We start from the raw sequence: 27,372 nt of genomic DNA on the forward strand, positions 1-27,372 counted from the left end.
CAGCTAGGTGACCATAAAGCTGATAACTAGTAAAGACTCCTATCACAGCTAGTTGACCATAAAGCTGCTAACTAGTAAAGACTCCTATCACAGCTAGGTGACCATAAAGCTGATAACTAGTAAAGACTCCTATCACAGCTAGTTGACATAAAGCTGATAACTAGTAAAGACTCATATCACAGCTCGTTGACCATAAAGCTGCTAACTAGTAAAGACTCCTATCACAGCTAGTTGACCATAAAGCTGATAACTAGTAAAGACTCCTATCACAGCTAGTTGACCATAAAACTGATAATTAGTAAAGACTCCTATCACAGCTAGTTGACCATAAAGCTGATAACTAGTAAAGACTCCTATCACAGCTAGTTGACCATAAAGCTGATAACTAGTAAAGACTCCTATCACAGCTAGTTGACCATAAAGCTGATAACTAGTAGAGACTCCCATCACAGCTAGTTGACCATAAAGCTCATAACTAGTAAAGACTCCTATCACAGCTAGTTGACATAAAGCTGATAACTAGTAAAGACTCCTATCACAGCTAGGTGACCATAAAGCTGATAACTAGTAAAGACTCCTATCACAGCTAGGTGACCATAAAGCTGATAACTAGTAAAGACTCCTATCACAGCTAGTTGACCATAAAGCTGATAACTAGTAAAGACTCCCATCACAGCTAGTTGACCATAAAGCTGATAACTAGTAAAGACTCATATCACAGCTCGTTGACCATAAAGCTGATAACTAGTCAAAACACACCATACAAAGATAACAAACACCTCTATCTCACATTCACACTGCAAACACAATACTGAAGACTGAACGAGTTACTGAACAAAGAGAGGTGAAAAAGAGAGATAAATAAATATTGAAATAGAGAGAGATATGATCCATATTAAAGTTCTTTGCGTAATGTTGTGGACTTTGGTGTTCGGTGTGTGTGTGTGTGTGTGTGTGTGTGTGTGCGCGTCCAGTCAGTAATGCTTTATCTGGCTGTCCGGTTTATAAGTCATCTCGTTAACCCTCGCCTTAGAGGAAGAGGAGAATAGAGAGAGAGAGAGAGAGAGAAAGAGAGCGGAAGCCTCCGGAAGCGTGGACACACAGGGGGTTGCCGGCTGCTGTCACCATCTGCTGTTAACGCTGTGTCAGGATGTGGGTCGAGGACAAGGCCAAACCGGAGTCGAACCGGAGGACAGTCGGCATGCGCCAGCATTTTGTTAACGGTCTTGTTTACTGCACTGGAGACATGATGCACTTCAGCCAGTACATGGAGGGTACAGTTATGTCTTTCTTCTTCTCTTTATAGTCAAATGGTGTTACTTACCTTTTATGCCATGAACATAATGGATGAAATACAATACAACTGAAATACTGAAATAGGCTAAAATACTTGACATCGTTCATTCAAATCAAAACTGCCAAAAGGTCAATGAAAAGGTCGTTTCTGACAGTCCGAGACAGATCAATGTCCCTATGACAACACCTGTTGAAAGGAATCAAATTGAAATAAAAGGAGAATCTTAGTTATTGATTGTAGAAAACAATTTAAAATGTGGCTTATAGCTGACGAAAAAAATAGTTAACCAAATTGTCACATGACTTCCAATAGAATCTATGACTTGAAGTAAAACGAATGTGTCGCAACTTCATCCACCTATCCTCCCCCTCTCCTCCCCTTCCTCCTCCTCCTATCCTCTCCTCCCCTTCCTCCTCCTCCTATCCTCTCCTCCCCTTCCTCCTCCTCCTATCCTCTCCTCCCCTTCCTCCTCCTCCTATCCTCTCCTCCCCCTCTCCTCCCCTTCCTCCTCCTCCTATCCTCTCCTCCCCTTCCTCCTCCTCCTATCCTCTCCTCCCCTTCCACCTATCCTCCCCCTCTCCTCCCCTTCCTCCTCCTCCTATCGTCTCCTCCCCTTCCTCCTCCTCCTATCCTCTCCTCCCCTTCCTCCTATCCTCTCCCTCTCCTCCCCTCCCTCATCCCCCTCTCCTCCCCTTCCTCCTATCCTCTCCCTCTCGTCCCCTCCTCCTCTCCCTCTCCTCCTCTCCTCCCCTTCCTCCTATCCTCTCCCTCTCCTCCCCTCCTCCTCTCCCTCTCCTCCTCTCCTCCCCTTCCTCCTATCCTCTCCCTCTCCTCCCCTCCTCCTCTCCCTCTCCTCCTCTCCTCCCCTTCCTCCTATCCTCTCCCTCTCCTCCCCTCCTCCTCTCCCTCTCCTCCTCTCCTCCCCTTCCTCCTATTCTCTCCCTCTCCTCCCCTCCTCCTCTCCCTCTCCTCCTCTCCTCCCCTTCCTCCTATTCTCTCCCTCTCCTCCCCTCCTCCTCTCCCTCTCCTCCTCTCCTCCCCTTCCTCCTATTCTCTCCCTCTCCTCCCCTCCTCCTCTCCCTCTCCTCCTCTCCTCTCCCACACCTCCACTCCTCCTCTCCTCCTCTCTCCCTCACTCCTCCTCCCCTTCCTCACTCCTCTTCCCCCCCAACTTCTCCTCCTCACCCCTCTCCATCTCTCTCCTCCTCATTCCTCTCCCTCTCATCATCCCTCTCCCCCACTTCTCCTCCTCACCCCTCTCCCTCTCCTCCTCCTTCTCTCCCACTTCCCCTCCTCATTCCTCCTCCCTCTCCCCCACTTCTCCTCCTGACACCTCTCCCTCTCCTTCTCCCTCTCTCCCACTTCCCCTCCTCATTCCTCCTCCCTCTCCCCCACTTCTCCTCCTCACCCCTCTCCCTCTACCCCACTTTTCCTCCTCACACGTCTCCCTCTCCCCCACTTCTCCTCCTCACTCCTCTCCCTCCCCTCCTCCCTCTCTCCAGACAAGGCCTTCATTTTCCAGCTGTTTGAGTGGAGCATGCGGGGTGTAGCCAGGGTCATCCTGGCCAACAACCCCCTGAGTGGTGTTCTGATCCTGGGAGCACTGGTCTGGGCCTCCCCCTGGCAGGCTCTACTGGGGACCCTGGGTCTACTGACCTCTACACTCACTGCTGTTATCATAGGACAGGACAGGTGCAAACACACACACACATATACACACACATATACACACACATATACACACACACACACATATACACACACACACACACACACACACACACACACACACACACACACACACACACACACACAGAAATGCCACACACACAGAAACGCCACACACACATGATGCTTTTCCTACGAGCTCTCACAGTCTCACATCAGAATTACATGCTGACATGCCTCCCAGGTGGCACAGTGGTCAAGGGCGCTGTACTGCAGCGCCAGCTGTGCCACCAGAGACTCTGGGTTTGCGCCCAGGCTCTGTCGTAACCGTACGCGACCGGGAGGTCCGTGGGGCGACGCACAATTGGCCTAGCGTCGTAGGGATATCATTGTCTCATCGCGCACCAGCGACTCCTGTGGCGGGCCGGGCGCAGTGCGCGCTAACCAAGGTTACGCGCATCAGCACTCATTGGACTCACCTGGACTGGGTCTGGGGCTTCCACGCCTTAGCTGAGGTGTCCTTGCCTCGGTTGGCTCGGCAGGCTCCCACCCCACATCATGCTTCAGCCAGCTCGTCAGGCTCCCACACCACAGCCGGCTCATCAGGCTTACCTCCCACATCATGCTTCAGCCGTTTTGTCAGGATCTCGTGCCTCAGACGTCTCGTCACTCAAACACCTCAGCGGGATCGTCAGGCTCCCACGCCTCAGCCAGCTCGTCACTCAAACACCTCAGCGGGATCGTCAGGCTCCCACGCCTCAGCCAGCTCGTCACTCAAACACCTCAGCGGGACAGTCAGGCTCCCACGCCTCAGCCAGCTCGTCACTCAAACACCTCAGCGGGATCGTCAGGCTCCCACGCCTCAGCCAGCTCGTCACTCAAACACCTCAGCGGGATCGTCAGGCTCCCACGCCTCAGCCGGATCGTCAGGCTCCCACGCCTCAGCCGGCTCGTCACTCAAACACCTCAGCGGGATTGTCAGGCTCCCACGCCTCAGCCGGATCGTCAGGCTCCCACGCCTCAGCCGGATCGTCAGGCTCCCACGCCTCAGCCGGCTTGTCACTCAAACACCTCAGAGGGATCGTCAGGCTTCCACGCCTCAGCGGGATCGTCCCATGCCTCAGCCGGCTCGTCACTCAAACACCTCAGCGGGATCGTCAGGCTCCCATGCCTCAGCCAGCTCGTCGGACTTCCACGCCTCAGCCAGCTTGTCCGACTCCCATGTCTCGGCCGGCCCGTCAGGCCTATTTAATAACATGCATGTGTACATTTATTTTGCAACGCGAGTGCACACGACGGGAGCGGTGTATTCAGAATGTTAGACGTTAATCCATATTTCTCAAGCGTAACATTTCAAAGTTGTTCCAACTGTCAAATTTCAAATTTAAGGTTAAGTTCAGGTATTAACTCCAAATGATTAAGGTTAGGCGTTAACTCTGAATGGTTAAGGTAAGGCTTGGGATAGACTTAAAACAAAAACATCTTTCTACTGCTGGATTTGAACTTGTAACCTTTGGAATCAGAGGCAGATACTTACACCCATCCGCCACAACGGCCTAGCAAAACCAAAACCTACTTGAAGGTAACAGCGCTCACTGTTGCCCCCTAGTGTCCGGTTTCCAAAACCAGAACCTACTAGAAGGTAACAGCGCTCACTGTTGCCCCCTAGTGGCTGGTTTCCAAAACCAGAACCTACTTGAAGGTAACAGCGCTCACTGTTGCCCCTAGTGGCCGGTTTCCAAAACCAGAACCTACTAGAAGGTAACAGCGCTCACTGTTGCCCCTAGTGGCCGGTTTCCACATCATCTCCCGACGTCCTCAGACGGACGTCGAACACTGACTTGTATCACGGCTGACCTGGCTGAATTTTCAACCTTAACATCAGTATATGCATTGGTCTATACACTCTTATCTTATACTAGGGAAGTTGTGTTTCCATGGCTAGGGTTGACTTTGAGGACTTGTGAAGAGCAGAATCAGCAACCTCTGCATCATCAAAACAGTTGCTTTGTGAGAAACTGTGAAAGTTTACAGGAGCCATTGTTATGTAAATAAGTCTGAGCCTTTTAGGTAAAACACTGGGGTAAATCCTGTATGGAAATGAGCCAAAAAAGTGGAATTCCACGCACACACACACACACACACACACACACACACACACACACACACACACACACACACACACACACACACACACACACACACACACACACACACACACACACAGAGACACACACACAGAGACACAAACACATACACGAGACATAACACAGGCATATCCTTGTCAAATATCTGCCTGTATATTTATTTATTATATTTTAATGTATCCTTAATTTAACTAGACATTTCATTGTTACTTACAACCTCATGTTAATCACATTAGCCTACGTTAGCTCAACATTCCCTCAGGGGACCCACCGATCCTGTAGAAGTTTTAACTAGACAAGTTAGTTACGAACAAATTCTTGTTTACAATGTGTTTTGCCTTTTCTTCTCTCTCTCTGTGTGTGTGTGTGTGTGTGTGTGTGTGTGTGTGTGTGTGTGTGTATTCATAGTGAGGAGGTATCCGGAGGTCTCCATGGGTTCAATGGTATGCTGGTGTCTCTGTTGATGGGGGTGTGCAGCTCTGCAGGAGACTGGTACTGGTGGCTGCTACTGCCTGTCTTTCTGGGGGGAGCTACCAGGTGAGACACACACACACACACACACACACACACACACACACACACACACACACAATGTCTTTGTTTTCATTCTCATGTATAAACATATTCAAATATGTCCTTGCAGCACACTATCACAGATTATTGTGAAATAGACACTAATTACATATTCATATTTTTTTGTGTGTCCACCACACACCTATTTGTGTCTGTATTTTGTGTATATTTCACGATATTTTGTGATAGTACGTTCCCCCCAGTACTCCCCCCCCAGTACGTTCCTCTACAGTATGTTGATAGTACGCCCCCCCCCCAGTACGTTCCCCCCAGTACGTTCCTCTACAGTATGTTGATAGTAACCCCCCCCCCCCCCAGTACGTTCCTCTACAGTATGTTGATAGTACACCCCCCCCCCCCCCTCAGTACGTTCCTCTACAGTATGTTGATAGTACACCCCCCCCCCCCCCCCATCCAGTACGTTCCTCTACAGTATGTTGATAGTACACCCCCCCTCCAGTACGTTCCTCTACAGTATGTTGATAGTACCCCCCCCCCCCAGTAGGTTCCTCTACAGTATGTTGATAGTACCCCCCCCAGTACGTTCCTCTACAGTATGTTGATAGTAACCCCCCCCCCCCAGTACGTTCCTCTACAGTACGTTGATAGTACCCCCCCCCAGTACGTTCCTCTACAGTATGTTGATAGTAACCCCCCCCAGTACTTTCCTCTACAGTATGTTGATAGTAACCCCCCCCAGCACGTTCCTCTAAAGTATGTTGATAGTAACCCCCCCCCAGTACGTTCCTCTAAAGTATGTTGATAGTAACCCCCCCCAGTACGTTCCTCTACAGTATGTTGATAGTACCCCCCCCCCCCCCCCCCCCCCCAGTACGTTCCTCTACAGTACGTTGATAGTACCCCCCCCCAGTACGTTCCTCTACAGTATGTTGATAGTAACCCCCCCCAGTACTTTCCTCTACAGTATGTTGATAGTAACCCCCCCCAGTACGTTCCTCTAAAGTATGTTGATAGTAACCCCCCCCCAGTACGTTCCTCTAAAGTATGTTGATAGTAACCCCCCCAGTACGTTCCTCTACAGTATGTTGATAGTAACCCCCCCAGTACGTTCCTCTAAAGTATGTTGATAGTAACCCCCCCCAGTACGTTCCTCTACAGTACGTTGATAGTACCCCCCCCCAGTACGTTCCTCTACAGTATGTTGATAGTAACCCCCCCCAGTACTTTCCTCTACAGTATGTTGATAGTAACCCCCCCCAGTACGTTCCTCTAAAGTATGTTGATAGTAACCCCCCCCCAGTACGTTCCTCTAAAGTATGTTGATAGTAACCCCCCCCAGTACGTTCCTCTACAGTATGTTGATAGTAACCCCCCAGTACGTTCCTCTAAAGTATGTTGATAGTAACCCCCCCCAGTACTTTCCTCTACAGTATGTTGATAGTAACCCCCCCAGTACTTTCCTCTACAGTATGTTGATAGTAACCCCCCCCCCCAGTACGTTCCTCTACAGTGACCTGATAGTATGTTTCTCCCCCCAGTACGTTCCTCTACAGTATGTTGATAGTAACCCCCCCCCCAGTACTTTCCTCTACAGTATGTTGATAGTAACCCCCCCCCAGTACGTTCCTCTACAGTGACCTGATAGTATGTTTCTCCCCCCAGTACGTTCCTCTACAGTATGTTGATAGTAACCCCCCCCCAGTACGTTCCTCTACAGTGACCTGATAGTATGTTTCTCCCCCCAGTACGTTCCTCTAGTGACCTGATAGTACATTTCTTCCCGCAGTACGTTCCTCTACAGTGGCCTGGCTCCCCTGCTAGATAAGTGGGACCTACCTGTGGCTGTGTTCCCCTTCAACATGGTGATCCTGCTCTACCTGGCCTGTACTGGCTCCTCTAACCCCTACTACCCTCACCACCCTGCCACACCACTAGGGGAGCTAGAGAGCAATGCTACCCAGCTCAGCCTCACTCAGGTAGGAGAGAGAGGAAGAGGGGAAGGAAGAGGGGTGGGCAACACGTGGTGCTGAGAGATTAACCAACATGGGCAATATATCACGGCTAAGGGCTGTTCTTAGTCACGATGCAACGTGGAGTGCCTGGATACAGCCCTTAGCCGTAGTAGATTGGCCAAATATCACAAACCTCTGAAGTGCCTTTTTGCTATTATAAACTGGTTACCAACGTAATTAGAGCAGTAAAAATAAATGATTTGTCATACCCGTGGTGTGCGGTCTGATATACCACAACTGTCAGCCAATCAGCATTCAGGCTCGAAATGCCCAGTTTATGATAAACAACTAATTGACCGATGTCGGTTCAATTACTTGAATTTAATTTAGTTCTGTTCTTTTTGTGTGAAGCCCTACGCACCGTTTCTCTAGAGGGAAATCAAGTCAAGAACTATGTGGGACGCTGGGCTGAAAGGAGTTGTAGTTTTAATGAAGAAAATATTCAATCTAGTTCAGCGCAGAAACGTGGTAATTTCTCTACAATGACCATAATCCATTGTGCCACTTACGCCTGCTTCATTAAATTAGATACACACAGATCGCATGAGAGAGGAATGTACACAACACAAGACGAGAGGGACAGAGATAGTTTGTGAAAGTACGCCTTATCTACTTTGAAGAACTAGTCAAATGATTTGGTCAATCAGCTCTGCGGCTAGTCTACTGTAGCTAAATAGGATGACTACAGACAGTACAGTATGGGGAGCACAGAGATAGCATTAGATGGTCTGGCAGGCTGGTTGGCTGCTACTACCTGAGCAGAGATGGGATGATGACTTTAAGGAAGGAGAAATAACAACTTGGCAAGGGTACTTCTGACATAGCGATCTGGTCAAATGTAGTGTACTATAGGAAATAGGGTTCCGTTTGTGACTCAGTCAACAGGTGCCTTCTGGGAACGTATCCCCTGTCAATAGTCTAAAGTGTTTTACTTTCCTCGTCTCCTCTCCTTATTTCTTTCCGTTGTCACCTCTCCTTCTTTCTTTCCGTTGTCACCTCTCCTTCTTTCTTTCCTTGTGTCCTCTCCTTCTTTCTTTCTTTCCTTGTGTCCTCTCCTTCTTTCTTTCTTTCCTTGTGTCCTCTCCTTCTTTCTTTCTTTCCTTGTGTCCTCTCCTTCTTTCTTTCTTTCCTTGTGTCCTCTCCTTCTTTCTTTCTTTCCTTGTGTCCTCTCCTTCTTTCTTTCTTTCCTTGTGTCCTCTCCTTCTTTCTTTCTTTCCTTGTGTCCTCTCCTTCTTTCTTTCTTTCCTTGTGTCCTCTCCTTCTTTCTTTCTTTCCTCGTCTCCTCTCCTTCTTTCTTTCCTCATCTCCTTCCTTCTTTCTTTCCGTTGTCTACTCTCCTTTCTGTCCTCATCTCCTCTCCTTCTTTATTTCCTCGTCTCCTCTCTTTCTTTCTTTCCTCATCTCATCTCCTTCATCTGCGTTGTTCTGTAAAGACAGGCTAGGTGAAAGCATTATGGAAGAAGGACTTTCAGACAGCGAGGTCTTTCAAATCAGTTTAGAAAAGGTTATAGAGATGAACTAGACAGCTAATTCCATAATTTATAATGTGACAGCATTGGCAGCACCAATGAGGGTTAACATGTGCTTAAACAGTCCTCTATCCAACTCTATGAGACGAGCCACAACATAGCAAGCTTGTTGGAGAGTTCCTATGTTGCCAGTGCATTAGATCACATATAAACTGGCCTAAGGATATGTTCTTTCCGTATAAGAGTACTCTGAACAAATCCAAAACGTAGGCTTAAATAGAGATGATTTATTTACATCATGATGTCCATCCATGTGAGAGTAGTTTCACTACATCTCAAATGCCCCTCATCTTTTTCTGTTCTCTCTCTCTCTCTCTCTCTCTCTCTCTCTCTCTCTCTCTCTCTCTCTCTCTCTGTCTCTCTCTCTCTCTCTCTCTCTCTCTCTCTCTCTCTCTCTCTCTCTCTCTCTCTCTCTCTTTCTCTCTCTCTCTCTGTCTCTCTCTCTCTCTCTGTCTCTCTCTCTCTCTCTCTCTCTCTCTCTCTCTCTCTCTCTCTCTCTCTCTCTCTCTCTGTCTCTCTCTGTCTCTCTCTCTGTCTCTCTCTCTCTCTCTCTCTCTCTGTCTCTCTCTCTCTCTCTCTCTCTCTCTCAATTCAATTCAATTTCAATTCAAGGGGCTTTATTGGCATGGGAAACATATGTTTACATTGTTGAAGCAAGTGAAGTAGATAATATACAAAAGTGAAATAAACAATAAACATTACACTCACGGAAGTTCCAAAATAATATAGACATTTCTTCTTCTTAGAACATAACATAGACATTTTTCTTCTTCTCTTGCCAACTTCCCCTCCTTTGATCTCATCTCTCTTTTATTCAAATTCCAGTCCTCTCTCTTCCTCTCTGTCACCGACTAGGCTACATCTCCTCAGCTCTTTCTCTGTTTCTCTCCGTCTCTCTCTCTCTCTCTCTCTCTCCCTGTGCTTATTCTTATTATAGACACACACACACACACACTCTCACACATGGAGAGAGAGAGAGAGAAAGAGAGAGAGAGAGAGAGAGAACCACAGGCACCTGGGAACCTACGCTGCTCTGTCATTGTTTTACATTGGGACAGAGAGAGAGATAGACAGAGAGAGAGAGAAACAGAGACAAAGACAGACAGAGAGAAACAGAGACAAATACAGACAGAGAAAAACAGAGACAAAGACAGACTGAAAGAGAGAGAGAGGGATGAGAGATGAGAGACGAGAGAGAGAGGGATGAGAGATATGCGAGAGAGAGAGAGGGGTGAGAGATGAGAGACGAGAGAGAGAGGGATGAGAGATGAGAGACGAGAGAGAGAGAGATGAGAGATGAGAGATGAGAGAGAGGGGTGAAAGATGAGAGAGAGATGAGAGAGAGGTAGAGAGAGACAGAGAGAGAACTGTGCCAGCCTGCAGCAGTGATATCATTATGATCTTGTAAGTAAAGATACATCACAGCAACAGGCAGGTGCATTTATCCCGTCGCCATGGAAACCACTCACATCTCACTATTAGGGTGTTTGTATGGGTGGTGGTGATGGGTGTGGAAATTCACTGGCATGTCCTTGGCACCAGCACTAGAACACAGAGACTGCATTCCAAATGGAACCGTATTCCCTATATAGTGCACTACTTACAGTATGGACCCTGGTCAAAAGCAGTGCACATCATAGGGAATAGGGTGCCCTTTTGGGATACGGACACATTATATGTGTGTGCATCTGTTTTTAAGAGTGTGTGTGTGTGTGTGTGTGTGTGTTTGTGCGTGTGCGCGTGTGTGCGTTTGCGTGTGTAATTCCCTGTAGCTCCTGCAGGGGGTGCCGTTGGGTGTGGGTCAAATCTATGCCTGTGAGGACTTGGGCCCCTCTGTGTTGATCCTGGGAGCGACGCTGCTCTACTCACCTCTACTGGGCTCACACGCCCTACTGGGCTCTGGGGCCGGCACACTCGCAGGTGAGTAGGATAACTTAGCTGTGCTGTCTGTCTCCATGCTGTTCATTCAGAGACAGGAGGTTTGATAAAGATAAAAGAAACAGTTAAAACCAACTGTCATGCTGGCACACTGTGGAGTAGACTATCTCTATCTCTCTCTTTCTCTTTCTCTCTCTTATGATTAATAAGCTCCTCGGAAGGAGGGCGAGGTAGAGAGAAAGAGAGAGAGGCAACTGGACCTTTTTTGGAACACCATTATTTTTGTCTTACTGAGATTTACTGTCAGGGCCCAGGGCCCAGGTCTGTGCAGAAGATCTAGGTGCTGCTGTAGGCCCTCCTTGGTTAGGGACGGAAGCACCAGATCATCAAAAAACAGTAGAAATTTGATTTAAGATTCTAGTAGGGTGAGGCCGGGTGCTGCAGACTGTTCTAGTGCCCTCGTCAATTCGTTGATATATATGTTGAAGAGGGTGGGGCTTAAGCTGCATCCCTGTCTCACCCCACGGCCCTGTGGAAAAAAACGTGTGTGTATTTTGCCAAATTTAACCGCACACTTGTTGTTTGTGTGCATGGATTTTATAAAGTTGTATGTTTTTCCCCCAACACCACTTTCCATCCATTTGTATAGCCGACCCTCATGCCAAATTGAGTCAAAAGCTTTTTTGTTTATTTTTTGTCAGTTAGGGTGTGCAGGGTGAGCAGGGTGAGCAGGGTGAGCAGGGTGAGCAGGGTGTGCAGGGTGAGCAGGGTGAGCAGGGTGAGCAGGGTGAGCAGGGTGTGCAGGGTGAGCAGGGTGAGCAGGGTGTGCAGGGTGAGCAGGGTGAGCAGGGTGAGCAGGGTGTGCAGGGTGAGCAGGGTGAGCAGGGTGTGCAGGGTGAGCAGGGTGAGCAGGGTGAGCAGGGTGAGCAGGGTGAATACGTGGTCTGTTGTACGTAATGTATTATTATTTATTTATTTCTGTTGGGGGGGAGGTTCAGCTGGGGGGAGGGGGGTAGTTCAGCTGGGGGGAGGGGGGGAGTTCAGCTGGGGGGAGGGGGGGGGGGGTAGTTCAGCTGGGGGGAGGGGGGTAGTTCAGCTGGGGGGAGGGGGGTAGTTCAGCTGGGGGGAGGGGGGTAGTTCAGCTGGGGGGAGGGGGGGTAGTTCAGCTGGGGGGAGGGGGGTATTTCAGCTGGGGGGAGGGGGGGGTAGTTCAGCTGGGGGGAGGGGGGGGTAGTTCAGCTGGGGGGAGGGGGGTAGTTCAGCTGGGGGGAGGGGGGTAGTTCAGCTGGGGGGAGGGGGGTAGTTCAGCTGGGGGGAGGGGGGGGTAGTTCAGCTGGGGGGAGGGGAGGTAGTTCAGCTGGTGGGAGGGGGGAGTTCAGCTGGGGGGAGGGGGGAGTTCAGCTGGGGGGAGGGGGGGGGCGGTTCAGCTGGGGGGAGGGGGGGCAGTTCAGCTGGGGGTGGGGGGGTAGTTCAGCTGGGGGAGGGGGTAATTCAGCTGGGGGGAGGGGGGGTAGTTCAGCTGGGGGAAGGGGGGGTAGTTCAGCTGGGGGGAGGGGGGTAGTTCAGCTGGGGGAGGGGGGTAGTTCAGCTGGGGGGAGGGGGGTAGTTCAGCTGGGGGGAGGGGGGGTAGTTCAGCTGGGGGAGGGGGGTAGTTCAGCTAGGGGGGGAGGGGTTCAGCTGGGGTGAGGGGGGGGTAGTTCAGCTGGGGGTATGGGGCGAGGGGGGGGGGGTAGTTCAGCTTTAATATTGCAGACAGATTGTAGCTTCCATCAATGTAATTGTCTGCTTCATTTCCAATCCCCCACATATAACATAACAACATCTGGAAAAAGTCAATGGGTCTGAATACTTTCCGAAGGCACTTTTTGTCTCATTACAATATCTCAGATCTACAGATAGGTCCTTGGACACAGTAAAGTTACTGCTCTGACATGAACTGTCAACTATGGGACCTTTATACAGGCAGTTGTGATTCTGTCTGAATCATGTTCAAACAATTGAATTGGCCACCGATGGACTCCAATCAAGTTGTAGTGACATTCTCAAGGATGATCAAAGGAAATAGGAATGTCATAGCAAAGGGGAGAAGGAGGGGAGGAAATAGGAATGTCATAGAAAAGGGGAGAAGGAGGAGAGGAAATAGGAATGTCATTGCAAAGTGGTGTGAATACGTATATAAATTAGATATTTCTGTATTTCATTTTCAATTAATTAGCAAAAATAAATAAAAACATGTTGTCACTTTGTCATCGAATTGGATGCAGTCTATCACAGTGCCATCCGTTTTGTCACCAAAGACCCATATACTACCCACCATTGCAACCTGTACGCTCTCGTTGGCTGGCCCTCACTTCATACTCGTCGCCAAACCCACTGGCTCCATGTCATCTACAAGACCCTGCTAGGTAAAGTCCCCCCTTATCTCAGCTCGCTGGTCACCATAGCATCTCCCACCTGTAGCACACGCTCCAGCAGGTATATCTCTCTAGTCACCCCCAAAACCAATTATTTCTTTGGCCGCCTCTCCTTCCAGTTCTCTGCTGCTAATGACTGGAACGAACTACAAAAATCTCTGAAACTGGAAACACTTATCTCCCTCACTAGCTTTAAGCACCAACTGTCAGAGCAGCTCACAGATTACTGCACCTGTACATAGTCCACCTATAATTTAGCCCAAACAACTACCTCTTTCCCTACTGTATTTAATTTATTTATTTTGCTCCATTGCACCCCATTATTTTTATTTCTACTTTGCACATTCTTCCATTGCAAATCTACCATTCCAGTGTTTTACTTGCTATATTGTATTTACTTTGCCACCATGGCCTTTTTTTGCCTTTACCTCCCTTTTCTCACCTCATTTGCTCACATCGTATATAGACTTGTTTATACTGTATTATTGACTGTATGTTTGTTTTACTCCATGTGTAACACGGTGTCGTTGTATGTGTCGAACTGCTTTGCTTTATCTTGGCCAGGTCGCAATTGTAAATGAGAACTTGTTCTCAACTTGCCTACCTGGTTAAATAAAGGTGAAATAAAAATAAAATAAATAAATAAAATAAATCGTGGGGTGAGAAAAAGTATATATTTAATCCATTCTTAATGCAACATAACAAAATGTGATATAAGTCAAGGGATGGGAATAGCTTCTAGCAGAAACCGCTCAGTTCTGCCTCCAGACTTATGACAATTAACATCAACCTGCGTCTGGTCATTGAATCAAGTCTCTTCATCTGCCACCTACAGTGGCTTGCAAAAGTATTCACCCCCTTGGCATTTTTCCTATTTTGTTGCCTTACAACATGGAATTAAAAATATATTTTTTTGGGGGGGGGGTTGTATCATTTGATCTACACAACATGCCTACCTCTTTGAAGATGCAAAATATGTTTTATTGTGAAACAAACCAGAAATAAGACAAAAAAACAGAAAACTTGAGTGTGCATAACTATTCACCCCCCCAAAGTCAATACTTTGTAGAGACACCTTTTGCAGCAATTACAGCTGCAATTCTCTTGGGGCATGTCCCTATAATCTTGGCACATCCAGCCACTGGGATTTTTGCCCATTATTCAAGGCAAAACTGCTCCAGCTCCTTCAAGTTGGATGGGTTCCGCTGGTGTACAGCAATCTTTAAGTCATACCACAGATTCTCAATTGGATTGAGGTCTGGGCTTTGACTAGGCCATTCCAAGACATTTAGATGTTTCCCCTTAAACCACTCAAGTGTTTCTTTAGCAGTATGCTTAGGGTCATTGTCCTGCTGGATGGTGAACCTCCATCCCAGTCTCACATCTCTGGAAGACTGAAACTGGTTTCCCTCCAGAATTTCCTGTATTAAGCTCCATCCATCATTCCTTCTATTCTGACAGGTCTCCCAGTCCCTGCCAATGAAAAACCTCCTCACTGCATAATGCTGCCACCACTTCTGGCCACTTCTCCCTAAAGCCCAGATCTGTGGAGTGTACGTCTTAAAGTGGTCCTATGGACAGATACTCCAATCACCGCTGTGGAGCTTTGCAGCTCCTTCAGGGTTATATTTTTGTTCTCTTTGTTGCCTCTCTGATTAATGCCCTCCTTGCCTGGTCCCTGAGTTTTGGTGGTGTAACGAGTTTCGTCTTCATACGAAGGAGAGTCGGACCAAAATGCAGCGTGTAGATTGCGATCCATGTTTTAATGAACAAACGTAAAACACGAATCAATGCAAACACTACAAAATAAAGAACGTGAAGAACGTAACGAAAACCTAAACAGCCTATCTGGTGAAAAACACATAGACAGGAACAATCACCCACAAACCCACAGTGAAACCCAGGCTACCTAAATATGGTTCCCAATCAGAGACAATGACGAACACCTGCCTCTGACTGAGAACCATATCAGGCTGAACATAGAAATAGACAAACAAGACATGAAACATAGAATACCCACTCAGATCACACCCTGACCAATCAAAACATAGAAAATACAAAGTAAACTATGGTCAGGGCGTGACAGTACCCCCCCCCCAAGGTGCGGACTCCGGCCGCAAAACCTGAACCTATAGGGGAGGGTCTGGGTGGGCATCTGTCCGCGGTGGCGGCTCTGGCGCTGGACGTGGACCCCACTCCATGACAGTTTTAATCCCCCTCCTAAACGTCCCTAAATAGGTTACCCACCACAATGATAACATGGGACAGAGGGACAGCTCGGGACAGAGGTAACTCGGGACAGATAGGTAGCTCAGCACTGAGAGGAAGCTCAGCACTGAGAAGAAGCTCAGCACTGAGAGGAAGCCCAGGCAGGTAGTAGAAACTACCAGAACCTGGCTGGCTGGCGGTTTCAGCAGATCCTGGTCGACTAGCAGATCTGGGAGAATCTGGTCGACTGGCGGATCTGGGAGAATCTGGTCGACTGGCGGATCTGGGAGAATCTGGTCGACTGGCGGATCTGGGAGAATCTGGTCGACTGGCGGATCTGGGAGAATCTGGTTGACTGGCGGATCTGGGAGAATCTGGTCGACTGGCGGATCTGGGAGAATCTGGTCGACTGGCGGATCTGGGAGAATCTGGTCGACTGGCGGATCTAGGAGAATCTGGTCGACTGGCGGATCTAGGAGAATCTGGTCGACTGGCGGATCTGGGAGAATCTGGTCGACTGGCAGATCTGGGAGAATCTGGACGACTGGCAGATCTGAGAGAGTCTGGACGACTGGCAGATCTGGAAGAGTCTGGACGACTGGCAGATCTGGAAGAGTCTGGTCGACTGGCAGATCTGGAAGAGTCTGGTCGACTGGCAGATCTGGAAGAGTCTGGACGACTGGCAGATCTGGAAGAGTCTGGACGACTGGCAGATCTGGAAGAGTCTGGACGACTGGCAGATCTGGAAGAGTCTGGTCGACTGGCAGCTCTGTCTGCTCCATGCTGACTGGCTGCTCCATGCTGACTGGCAGCTCTGGCTGCTCCATGCTGACTGGCTGCTCCATGCTGACTGGCAGCTCTGGCTGCTCCATGCTGACTGGCTGCTCTGGCTGCTCCATGCTGACTGGCTGCTCTGGCTGCTCCATGCTGACTGGCTGCTCCATGCTGACTGGCGGCCCTGGCTGCTCCATGCTGACTGGCGGCCCTGGCTGCTCCATGCTGACTGGCGGCCCTGGCTGCTCCATGCTGACTGGCGGCCCTGGCTGCTCCATGCTAACTGGCAGCTCTGGCGGCTCCTTGCAGACTGGCAGCTCTGGCGGCTCCTTGCAGACTGGCAGCTCTGGCGGCTCCTTGCAGACTGGCAGCTTTGGCGGCATCCTGCAGACAGGCAGCTCTGGCGGCTCCTTGCAGACTGGCAGCTCCATGCAGACTGGCAGCTCTATGCAGACTGGCAGTTCCATGCAGACTGGCAGCTCCTTGCAGACTGGCAGCTCCTTGCAGACTGGCAGCTCCTTGCTAACTGGCAGCTCTAAGCTAACTGGCAGCTCTATGCTAACTGGCAGCTCTATGCTAACTGGCAGTTCTGAACAGGCGGGAGACTCCGACAGCGCTGGAGAGGAGGAGGGCTCCGACAGCGCTGGACAGGCGAGGCGCACTGTAGGCCTGATGCGTGGTACTGGCACTGGTGGTACTGGGCCAAGGACACGCACAGGAAGCCTGGTGCGGGGAGCTGCTACCGGAGGGCTGGGGTGTGGAGGTGGTACTGGAAAAACCGGACCGTGCAGGCGCACTGGAGCTCTTGAGCACCGAGCCTGCCCAACCTTACCTGGTTGAATGCTCACGGTCGCCCTGCCAGTGCGGCGAGGTGGAATAGCCCGCACTGGGCTATGCAGGCGAACCGGAGACACCGAGCGCAAGGCTGGTGCCATGTAAGCCGGCCCAAGGAGACGCACTGGGGACCAGCTGCGTAGAGCCGGCTTCATGGCATTAGGCTCGACGCTCAATCTAGCCCGGCAGACACGTGGAGCTGGAATATACCGCACCGGGCTATGCACCCGCACTGGAGACACCGTGCGCACCACTGCATAACACGGTGCCTGTCCGGTCTCTCTAGCCCCCCGGTAAGCACAGGGAGTCTGCACAGGTCTCCTACCTGGCGTAGCCATACTCCCTGTTAGCCCCCCCCCAAGAAATTTTTGGGGCTGGCTCTCAGGCTTCCATCCGCGTCGCTGTGCTGCCTCCTCATATCTGCGCCTCTCAGCTTTCGCCGCCTCCAGTTCTTCTTTGGGGCGGCGATATTCTCCTGGCTGAGCCCAGGGTCCTCTTCCTTCTAATTCGTCCTCCCATGTCCATACCTCCTCTTTGGGCTGCTCCTGTTGCCTCTTCTCCTGCTGCACCTTTGGGCGGCTACACTCCCCTGGTTTAGCCCAGGGTCCTCTCCCGTCGAGGATTTCCTCCCATGTCCAGAAATCCTTATTGCGCGTCTCCTCGCGCTGCTCCTGCCTGTTGACACGCTGCTTGGTCCTTTTGTGGTGGGTGATTCTGTAACGGCTTTCTTCTATCTCCTCTTCTGATGAAGAGGTAGAACAAGGATCGGACCAAAATGCAGCGTGTAGATTGCGATCCATGTTTTAATGAACAAACGTAAAACACGAATCAATGCAAACACTACAAAATAAAGAACGTGAAGAACGTAACGAAAACCTAAACAGCCTATCTGGTGAAAAACACATAGACAGGAACAATCACCCACAAACCCACAGTGAAACCCAGGCTACCTAAATATGGTTCCCAATCAGAGACAATGACGAACACCTGCCTCTGACTGAGAACCATATCAGGCTGAACATAGAAATAGACAAACAAGACATGAAACATAGAATACCCACTCAGATCACACCCTGACCAATCAAAACATAGAAAATACAAAGTAAACTATGGTCAGGGCGTGACAGGTGGGCGGCCCTCTCTTGGCACACAGCTACAATACATAGACTCCAATGCATAGATAACCAATAGGATAGTGACTAGATAACCAATAGCATAGTGAATAGATAACCAACAGGATAGTGACTAGATAACCAACAGGATAGTGACTAGATAATCAACAGGATAGTGACTAGATAACCAACAGGATAGTGACTAGATAACCAATAGGATAGTGACTAGATAACCAACAGGATAGTGACTAGATAACCAACAGGATAGTGACTAGATAACTAGATAATCAATCGGTTATGTTAGCACTCGTCTCCCAAACATTCTTCAAGATTGTCTGTCTGTCCGTCCGTCCGTCTGTCTGTATGTATATCTGGTTACTTTGTTAGATATAAATAAGTCTGGATGATAGTATTGATTTGTCTGGGAGCTCGGTTGGTCTGTGTGTGTGTCTGTGTGTGTATGTGTGTGTATGTGTTTGTGTGTGTGTGTGTGTGTGTGTGTGTGTGTTTGTGTCGGGAAACGCCATTGCGTCATTGGATATCCGTAACCTACATCGATTATTTTTCCTACACTCAATCTCCGAGGTTTCCATGGTTACGACCCTGAATATACGTGTGTGTGTGTCTGTCTGCGTATCTGTGTGTGTGCTCATACTTATACATTTGTGTGTGCGTGTGTAGTCTATTTTATCTTTCAGTGATAAGTTCTCTCCATTTCACGCCCTCTCTCTCTACAACGCATTTTTAAAGTATTCAGACCCCTTCCCTTGTCCCACATTTTGTTACGTTACAGCCTTAATCTAAAAATGGATTCAATAATGTTTTTCCTCATCAATCTACACACAATACCCCATAATGACAAGAGGTTTTAAGATTTTCTTAAAGATTGGTTAGAGAGCTGGACTAGTAACCTTATTTACATAAGTATTCACCCCCTTTGCTCTGAGACTCCAAATTGAGCTCAGGTGAATCCTGTTTCTATTGATCATCCTTGAGATGTTTCTACAACTTGATTGGAGTCCACCTGTGGTAAATTAAATTGATTGGACATGATTTGGAAAGGCACACACCTGTCTACATAAGGTCCCAAAGTTGACAGTGCATGTCAGAGCAAAAACAAAGCCATGAGTTCGAATGAATTGTCTGTAGAGCTCAGAGACAGGATTGTGTCGAGGCACAGATCTGGGGAAGGGTATCAAACCAATTCTGAAGCATTAAAGATCCCCAAGAACACAGTGGCCTCCATCAAATGGAAGAAGTGTGGGACCACCAAGACTCTTCCTAGAGCTGACCACCCGGCCAAACTTAGCAATCGGGGGGAGAAGGGCCTTGGTCAGGGAGGTGACCAACAACCCAATGGTCACTCTGACAGAACTCTAGAGTTCCTCTGTGGAGATAAGAGAACCTTCCAGAAGGACAACCATCTCTGCAGCACTCCACCAATCAGGCCTTTATGGTAGAGTGGCCAGACGGAAGCCACTCCTCAGTAAAAGGCACATGGACAGAAGCCACTCCTCAGTAAAAGGCACATGGACAGAAGCCACTCCTCAGTAAAAGACACATGGACAGAAGTCACTCCTCAGTAAAAGGTACATGGACAGAAGTCACTCCTCAGTAAAAGGCACATGGACAAAAGTCACTCCTCAGTAAAAGGCACATGGACAGAAGCCACTCCTCAGTAAAGGGCACATGGACAGAAGCCACTCAGTAAAAGGCACATGACAGACAGCTTGGAGTTTGCCAAAAGGCACGTAAAGGACTCTCAGACCATGAGAAACAAGATTCTCAAGATTGAACTCTTTGGCCTGAATGCCAAGCCTGCCTGGCACCATCTCTACCGTGAAGCATGGTGGTGGCAGCATCATGCTGTGGAGATGTTTTTCAGCGGCAGGGACTGGGAGACTCGTTAGGATCAAGGCAACGATGAATGGAGCAAATTACAAAGAGATCCTTGATGAAAACCTGCTTCAGAGTGCTCAGGACCTCAGACTGGGCGAAGGTTCACCTTCCAACAGGACAACGACCCTAAGCACACAGCTAAGACAACACAGGAGTGGGTTCAGGACAAGAGTCTGTAATACCTACATGTTTCAAGCAGATCAGCATAGTCTATGTGCCCAAGAAAGTGAAGGTTACCTGCCTAAATGGTAGCTATGAAGTGCTTTGAAAGGCTGGTCATGGCTCACATCAACACCATCATCCCAGAAACCTTAGACCCACTCCAATTCACATACTGCCCCAACAGATCCACAGATGACGCAATCTCAATCGCACTTCACACTGCCCTTTTCCACCTAGACAAAAGGAACAGCTATGAGAGAATACGGTTTATTGAATACAGCTCAGCGTTCAACACCATAGTGCCCACAAAGCTCATCACTAAGCTAAGGACTCTGGGACTGAACACCTCCCTCTGTAACTGGATCCTGGACTTCCTGATGGGCCACCCCCAGGTGGTAAGGGTAGGTAACAACACATCTGCCAAACGGATCCTCAACACAGGGGCCCCTCAGGGGTACGTGCTCAGTCCCCTCCTCACCCACTCCAACACCATCATTAAGTTTGATGACGACACAACTGTGGTAGGCCTGATCACCGACAACAATGAGACAACCTATCGGGAGGAGGTCAGAGACCTGGCAATGTAGCACCAGGACAACAACCTCTCCCTCAACGTGAGCAAGACAAAGGAGATTATCGTGGACTATAGGAAAATGAGGGTCGAACAGGCCCCCAGTCTCATCGACGGGGCTGTAGTGGAGAGGGTAGAAAGTTTAAAGTTCTTTGGTGTCCACATCACCAACAAACTATCATGGTCCAAGCACACAAAGACAGTTGTGAAGAGGAGCACGACAACGCCTTTTCCCCTCAGGAGGCTGAAAAGATTTGGCATGGGTCCCCAGATCCTCAAAAAGTTCTACAGCTGCACCATTGAGAGCATCCTGACCGGTTGCAGCCTGGTATGGCAACTGCTCAGCATTCGACTGTAAGGCGCTACAGAGTGTAGTGCGTACAACCCAGTACATCACTAGGGCCAAGCTTCCTGCCATCCAGGACCTATATAATAGGCAGTCAGAGGAAGGCCCCAAAAAAGTGTCAAAGACTCCAGTCACCCAAGTCATACACTGTTCTCTCTGCTACATCAAGGCAAGCGGTACCGGAGAGCCAAGTCTGGGTCCAAGAGGCTCCTCAACAGGTTCTACCCCCTGTCATAAGACTGCTGAACAGTTCATCAAATGGCCACCCAGGCTATTTACATTGAGCCCCCCTCTGTTTATTATCTGTGAATGGTCACTTTACCCCTACCTACATTTACAAATCGACTACTAACCTGTACCCCCGCACATTACTCTTATTTTATTGTGTTCATTTTTGTTGTATTTTTTACTTTACTTTATTTAGTAAATCTTTTCTTAACTCTATTTCTTCAACTGCATTGTTGGTTAAGGGCTTGTAAAGTAATCATTTCACTGTAAGGTCTACCCCCTATTCGGCGCATGTGACAAATACCATTTGATATGATTTACTGAGATGGGAGAACCTGCCAGAAGGACAACAGTCTCTACAGGACTTCACCAATCTGGGCATTATGGGAGAGTGGCCAGATGGAGGCCTCTCCTGAGAAAAAGACATGGCTGCACGCCTGGACTTGACAAAAAGGCACCTGAGTTACAAACATGTAACTCTTTGACCAATTACAGTGTGGTGGGTTAGTTATTGACATACATTCAAATATACTGTTACTAAGGAAATAGCTAACATGGAGAAAGAAAGATGGAGGGAGGGGGAATGAAAGGGAGAGGGAGAGACAGATAGATATGAAATCAGGGAGGGGGAAAGGGAGTGAGAGGTAGAGACAGTACAAAGGGAAGACAAGAAAATGGAGAGGAAGAAAGAGAGGGCGAGATAATCTTCCAGCAAACATGAGTATCTATCTCTCCCTCCTGGACACGTCTGGTACTGCACATTTTAACATTTAAATCTCTCAGTGCCTGTGTGACTCATATCTGACAGAATAACACTATGTGTGTCTACAGGTCTGTCGGTGTCAGTGCGTCACGGGGCCCTGTACTCCGGGCTGTCAGGGTTTAATGGAGCTCTGGGTTGTATGGCCGTGGGAGGACTGTTCTTTACCTTCAACTGGAGGACACACCTCTTCTCTATCGCCAGCGGTGAGACATTCTTCTCCGCGTCTTTCCCCCACACCATCCCTCTCTCCTCTCCATCCCTCTCTCCTCTCCATCCCTCTCTCCTCTCCATCCCTCTCTCCTCTCCTCATCCATCTCTTCATCCCTCTCTCCATCCCTCTCTCCTCTCCTCATCACTCTCTCCTCTCCATCCCTCTCTCCTCTCCATCCATCCATCCATCTCTCCTCTCCATCACTCTCTCCTCCATCCATCTCTCCTCTCCATCCATCTCTCCTCTCCATCCCTCTCCTCTCCATCCCTCTCTCCTCATCCCTCTCTCCTCTCCTCATCCCTCTCTCTTCTCCATCCCTCTCTCCTCTCCATCCCTCTCTCCTCTCCATCCCTCTCTCCTTTCCTTATCCCTCTCTCCTCATCCCTCTCTCCTCTCCATCACTCTCTCCTCTCCGTCCCCTTCTCCTCTCCTCATCCCTCTCTCCTCTCCATCCCTCTCTCCTCTCTTCATCCCTCTCTCCTCTCCTCATCCCTCTCTCCTCTCCATCCCCCTCTCCTCTCTTCATCCCTCTCTCCTCTCCATCCCTCTCTCCTCTCCACCCCTCTCTCCTCTCCTCATCCCTCTTTCTTCTCCTTATCCCTCTCTTCTCTCCGTCCCTCATTTCCTCATCCCCCTCGCCTCTCCCCATTCCTCTCTCCTCATCCATCCCCATCCTCTCCTTCCCTTCCCTTTCTCCTCTCCATCCCCCTCTCTCCTCTCCTCTCTCCATCCCCCTCTCTCCTCTCTCCTCTCCTCTCTCCATCCCCCTCTCTCCTCTCTCCTCTCCACCCCCCTCTCTCCTCTCCTCTCTCCATCCCCCTCTCTCCTCTGCTCTCTCCTCTCCTCTCTCCATCCCCCTCTCTCCTCTCTCCTCTCTCCTCTCTCCATCCCCCTCTCTCCTCTCCTCTCTCCATCCCCCTCTCTCCTCTCCATACCCCTCTCTCCTCTCCATCCCCCTCTCTCCTCTCCTCTCTCCACCCTCTCTCTCCTCTCCTCTCTCCATACCCCTCTCTCCTCTCCTCTCTCCTCTCCTCTCTCCACCCCCCTCTCTCCATCCCCCTCTCTCCTCTCCTCTCTCCTCTCCTCTCTCCATCCCCCTCTCTCCTCTCTCCATCCCCCTCTCTCCTCTCCTCTCTCCATCCCCCTCTCTCCTCTCCATCCCCCTCTCTCCTCTCCTCTCTCCACCGGCTCTCTCCTCTCCTCTCTCCATCCCCCTCTCTCCTCTCCTCTCTCCTCTCCTCTTTCCATCCCCCTCTCTCCTCTCCTCTCTCCATCCCCCTCTCTCCTCTCCTCTCTCCATTCCCCTCTCTCCTCTCCTCTCTCCATCCCCCTCTCTCCTCTCCTCTCTCCATCCCCCTCTCTCCTCTCCTCTCTCCATCCCTCTCCAGTGAATACATCTGATCCTGTAAATGGGTAATCAGGAAGTCATTGTGTACCTTGATTGAATTTCATAGTTTTTGCAGAGGTCCAACACACACACACACACACACACACACACACACACACACAGAGAGAGAGAGATAGAGAATGTAGCGGTGAGAAGATTGTTCCTGATAGGGGTTGTGGCTCATTAGTAAAGAGATAATCTACTCACAGCCTCATCCAGAAGCTGGGTTTGAGTCCTCAATGGCACACTATTCACTGAACAGATCACTATGTAGGGAATAAGGTATACAGCACTATGTAGTTAATAAGGTATACAGCACTATGTAGTGAATAAGGTATACAACACTATGTAATACGGTATACAGCACTATGTAGTGAATAAGGTATACAACACTATGTAGTGAATAAGGTATACAGCACTATGTAGTGAATAAGGTATACAACACTATGTAATACGGTATACAGCACTATGTAGTGAATAAGGTATACAGCACTATGTAGTGAATAAGGTATACAGCACTATGTAGGGAATAAGGTATACAGCACTATGTAGTTAATAAGGTATACAGCACTATGTAGTGAATAAGGTATACAACACTATGTAATAAGGTATACAGCACTATGTAGTGAATAAGGTATACAACACTATGTAATACGGTATACAGCACTATGTAGTGAATAAGGTATACAACACTATGTAGTTAATAAGGTATACAACACTATGTAATACGGTATACAGCACTATGTAGTGAATAAGGTATACAACACTATGTAGTGAATAAGGTATACAACACTATGTAATAAGGTATACAACAATATGTAGTGAATAAGGTATACAACACTATGTAGTGAATAAGGTATACAGCACTATGTAGTGAATAAGGTATACAACACTATGTAATAAGGTATACAGCACTATGTAATAAGGTATACAACACTATGTAGTTAATAAGGTATACAGCACTATGTAGTGAATAAGGTATACAACACTATGTAGTGAATAAGGTATACAACACTATGTAGTGAATAAGGTATACAACACTATGTAATAAGGTATACAGCACTATGTAGTGAATAAGGTATACAACACTATGTAGTGAATAAGGTATACAACACTATGTAGTGAATAAGGTATACAGCACTATGTAGTGAATAAGGTATACAGCACTATGTAGTGAATAAGGTATACAACACTATGTAGTGAATAAGGTATACAGCACTATGTAGTGAATAAGGTATACAACACTATGTAGTGAATAAGGTATACAGCACTATGTAGTGAATAAGGTATACAACACTATGTAGTGAATAAGGTATACAGCACTATGTAATAAGGTATACAGCACTATGTAGTGAATAAGGTATACAACACTATGTAATAAGGTATACAGCACTATGTAGTGAATAAGGTATACAACACTATGTAGTGAATAAGGTATACAGCACTATGTAGTGAATAAGGTATACAGCACTATGTAGTGAATAAGGTATACAACACTATGTAGTGAATAAGGTATACAATACTATGTAGTGAATAAGGTATACAACACTATGTAGTGAATAAGGTATACAGCACTGTGTAGTGAATAAGGTATACAACACTATGTAATACGGTATACAGCACTATGTAGTGAATAAGGTATACAACACTATGTAGTGAATAAGGTATACAGCACTATGTAGTGAATAGGGTATACAGCACTATGTAGTGAATAAGGTATACAACACTATGTAGTGAATAAGGTATACAGCACTATGTAGTGAATAAGGTATACAGCACTATGTAGTGAATAAGGTATACAGCACTATGTAGTGAATAAGGTATACAGCACTATGTAGTGAATAAGGTATACAGCACTATGTAGTGAATAAGGTATACAACACTATGTAATACGGTATACAGCACTATGTAGTGAATAAGGTATACAGCACTATGTAATAAGGTATACAACACTATGTAGTGAATAAGGTATACAGCACTATGTAGTGAATAAGGTATACAACACTATGCAATAAGGTATACAACACTATGTAGTGAATAAGGTATACAGCACTATGTAGTGAATAAGGTATACAACACTATGTAATACGGTATACAGCACTATGTAGTGAATAAGGTATACAACACTATGTAGTTAATAAGGTATACAACACTATGTAATACGGTATACAGCACTATGTAGTGAATAAGGTATACAACACTATGTAGTGAATAAGGTATACAACACTATGTAATAAGGTATACAACACTATGTAGTGAATAAGGTATACAACACTATGTAGTGAATAAGGTATACAGCACTATGTAGTGAATAAGGTATACAACACTATGTAATAAGGTATACAGCACTATGTAATAAGGTATACAACACTATGTAGTTAATAAGGTATACAGCACTATGTAGTGAATAAGGTATACAACACTATGTAGTGAATAAGGTATACAACACTATGTAGTGAATAAGGTATACAACACTATGTAATAAGGTATACAGCACTATGTAGTGAATAAGGTATACAACACTATGTAGTGAATAAGGTATACAACACTATGTAGTGAATAAGGTATACAGCACTATGTAGTGAATAAGGTATACAACACTATGTAGTGAATAAGGTATACAACACTATGTAGTGAATAAGGTATACAGCACTATGTAGTGAATAAGGTATACAACACTATGTAGTGAATAAGGTATACAGCACTATGTAGTGAATAAGGTATACAACACTATGTAGTGAATAAGGTATACAGCACTATGTAATAAGGTATACAGCACTATGTAGTGAATAAGGTATACAACACTATGTAATAAGGTATACAGCACTATGTAGTGAATAAGGTATACAACACTATGTAGTGAATAAGGTATACAGCACTATGTAGTGAATAAGGTATACAGCACTATGTAGTGAATAAGGTATACAACACTATGTAGTGAATAAGGTATACAACACTATGTAGTGAATAAGGTATACAACACTATGTAGTGAATAAGGTATACAGCACTGTGTAGTGAATAAGGTATACAACACTATGTAATACGGTATACAGCACAATGTAGTGAATAAGGTATACAACACTATGTAGTGAATAAGGTATACAGCACTATGTAGTGAATAAGGTATACAGCACTATGTAGTGAATAAGGTATACAACACTATGTAGTGAATAAGGTATACAGCACTATGTAGTGAATAAGGTATACAGCACTATGTAGTGAATAAGGTATACAGCACTATGTAGTGAATAAGGTATACAGCACTATGTAGTGAATAAGGTATACAGCACTATGTAGTGAATAAGGTATACAACACTATGTAATACGGTATACAGCACTATGTAGTGAATAAGGTATACAGCACTATGTAATAAGGTATACAACACTATGTAGTGAA

General features: G+C 47.4%; 1 protein-coding gene across 1 annotated transcript in view; it reads left to right on the top strand.

The window, feature by feature from the left end:
• The first annotated feature begins 1,150 nt into the window (after positions 1 to 1,150).
• The window catches only part of LOC139417081 (urea transporter 1), a 32,127-nt gene continuing 5,905 nt past the window's right edge, over positions 1,151 to 27,372 (top strand). Inside the window, exons 1-6 of the mRNA XM_071166329.1 lie at positions 1,151 to 1,274; positions 2,800 to 2,989; positions 5,521 to 5,649; positions 7,433 to 7,622; positions 10,960 to 11,107; positions 22,445 to 22,579. Of these exons, the coding sequence (XP_071022430.1) occupies positions 1,151 to 1,274; positions 2,800 to 2,989; positions 5,521 to 5,649; positions 7,433 to 7,622; positions 10,960 to 11,107; positions 22,445 to 22,579 (916 nt within the window). The remainder of the gene's footprint in view (positions 1,275 to 2,799; positions 2,990 to 5,520; positions 5,650 to 7,432; positions 7,623 to 10,959; positions 11,108 to 22,444; positions 22,580 to 27,372) is intronic.

This window comes from Oncorhynchus clarkii, chromosome 9 (assembly GCF_045791955.1).
Source record: "Oncorhynchus clarkii lewisi isolate Uvic-CL-2024 chromosome 9, UVic_Ocla_1.0, whole genome shotgun sequence".
Lineage (NCBI taxonomy): Eukaryota > Metazoa > Chordata > Actinopteri > Salmoniformes > Salmonidae > Oncorhynchus > Oncorhynchus clarkii.